Raw genomic sequence first — 1,459 nt, 5'->3', positions numbered from 1 at the left:
CCTCCTTCAACCACCGACCCCTCTGACCCGCACCGACCCCTCTGACCCGCACCGACCCCTCTGACCCGCACCGACCCCTCTGACCCGCACCGACCCCTCCGACCCGCACCGACCCCGCTCCCGCGGCGCCCGGAGCCGCTTCACCGCCGGCCGGTCCCTCACACCCGCCCCGGCCGCCCCTTTACATCCCCCGGCTGGCGCCTCGTAACACAAGCGGTCCCTTAGTCCCCCACCACCTTAAACCCATCCCAGCCGCCTCCTTACAGCCCCGAACCGGCCCTTCGCAGCCCCACGACTGCCTCCGACCCACCACCCCTGACGGTCCCCGGAGCTCCTTGTCACCTCACACGCACCCCAACCGCCCCCTTACAGCCCCAAACTGGCTCCCCCGGAGCGCCGGTCCCCGCACGCCCCTCACCTGAAGAAAGGATCCTCCTCGAAGCACCTGCCGAGCCCCCCGAACATGGCGGCGGTCTGTGCGCTCTGCGCGCCCCCGGCCCCGCACGGCCCCTCCTCACCGCGCCGCGCACCGCCCCGCCCACCACGTGACCCCCCCCGCGAGCGCTCCCATTGGCCGCCGCGCCTCTAGGGGCGGGGCCTCCCCGCGCGCCGCCGTTGCCGTGGCAACCGCGGGGCCGCCGCTGCGGGAGCGCTCCCGGGATCCGGGAACAGGGGGAAGCGGGAACGGGGAATGCGGGAATGGGGGCCGCGCTCCGCCTCGGGATGTCCCTCCTGAAGCCCCGCTCTGCCCCGTGAGGCCGCGGAGGGCGGCCCGGCCCGGCCCGGCTTGGGGAAGAGCGGGGGGGCGCAGGCCCGGCCTCAGCCCGTTCCCGAACAATTTTAAAAATAATTCTGTTTTTTCCAGTAGATGGCAGTAAAATAATAAAGCTGCGGCCCCTCTGGCAGGAAAATAAAGCTGCGGCACCCTGGAAACACGCGTTGGCCTCAGCACGACTGGAAAGCATCAGGAGCCTGCCCTGGAATATCCATAAACAGCTATTCCAGGGAAATACAGCGCTGAGGACACACCGAGCAGGGAGGGAGGGGGATATGGGTGCCAGGGTTACCTGACACTGCACCGACCAGGCAGATCCTGTTTCCAAGGCTTTGTGGAGGTTCACTCTCTGTTCCTTAACTGCACCAGCCTTGGGAGAGGGAAGGGTGGGGATCACAGTCCAACAGGGAAAAGGAATCTTGGGCTCCCAGCAGGGACAAAGGGGGTCACAGGGAAGGGAAAAATCCCTCAGCAAACCCGGGGAATGGTTATCAAAGGGAAATTTCAGTGAAAGAAGGATCTGGGAAGTCTTTTCCAACCTTACTCATTGAATCATTAAGACTGGAAAAGACCCTTAAGATCATCCGAGTCCAGCCATGACTTGATTTTAAATACAATATTCTGTGATGTTCTCTGATTCCAAACACATGGAGAGTCCTGTCAGGGCTTCCTGGAGAGCAGAGG

The 1,459-nt window shown here is 64.1% G+C and overlaps 1 protein-coding gene across 1 annotated transcript in view; it reads right to left on the bottom strand.

The window, feature by feature from the left end:
- Positions 1–550, bottom strand: part of MLF1 (myeloid leukemia factor 1) — an 8,560-nt gene extending 8,010 nt beyond the window's left edge. The window contains exon 1 of the mRNA XM_017831421.1: positions 419–550. Coding sequence (XP_017686910.1) covers positions 419–465 — 47 coding nt within the window. The 5' untranslated portion in view covers positions 466–550. The remainder of the gene's footprint in view (positions 1–418) is intronic.
- Positions 551–1,459: the final 909 nt, after the last annotated feature.

The sequence above is a fragment of the Lepidothrix coronata genome, unplaced genomic scaffold (assembly GCF_001604755.1).
Source record: "Lepidothrix coronata isolate B3197 unplaced genomic scaffold, Lepidothrix_coronata-1.0 Scaffold190, whole genome shotgun sequence".
Taxonomy (NCBI): Eukaryota; Metazoa; Chordata; class Aves; order Passeriformes; family Pipridae; genus Lepidothrix; species Lepidothrix coronata.
The sequence above is the reverse complement of the archived record's forward strand: the minus strand, read 5'-3'. Positions and strand labels throughout refer to the sequence as shown.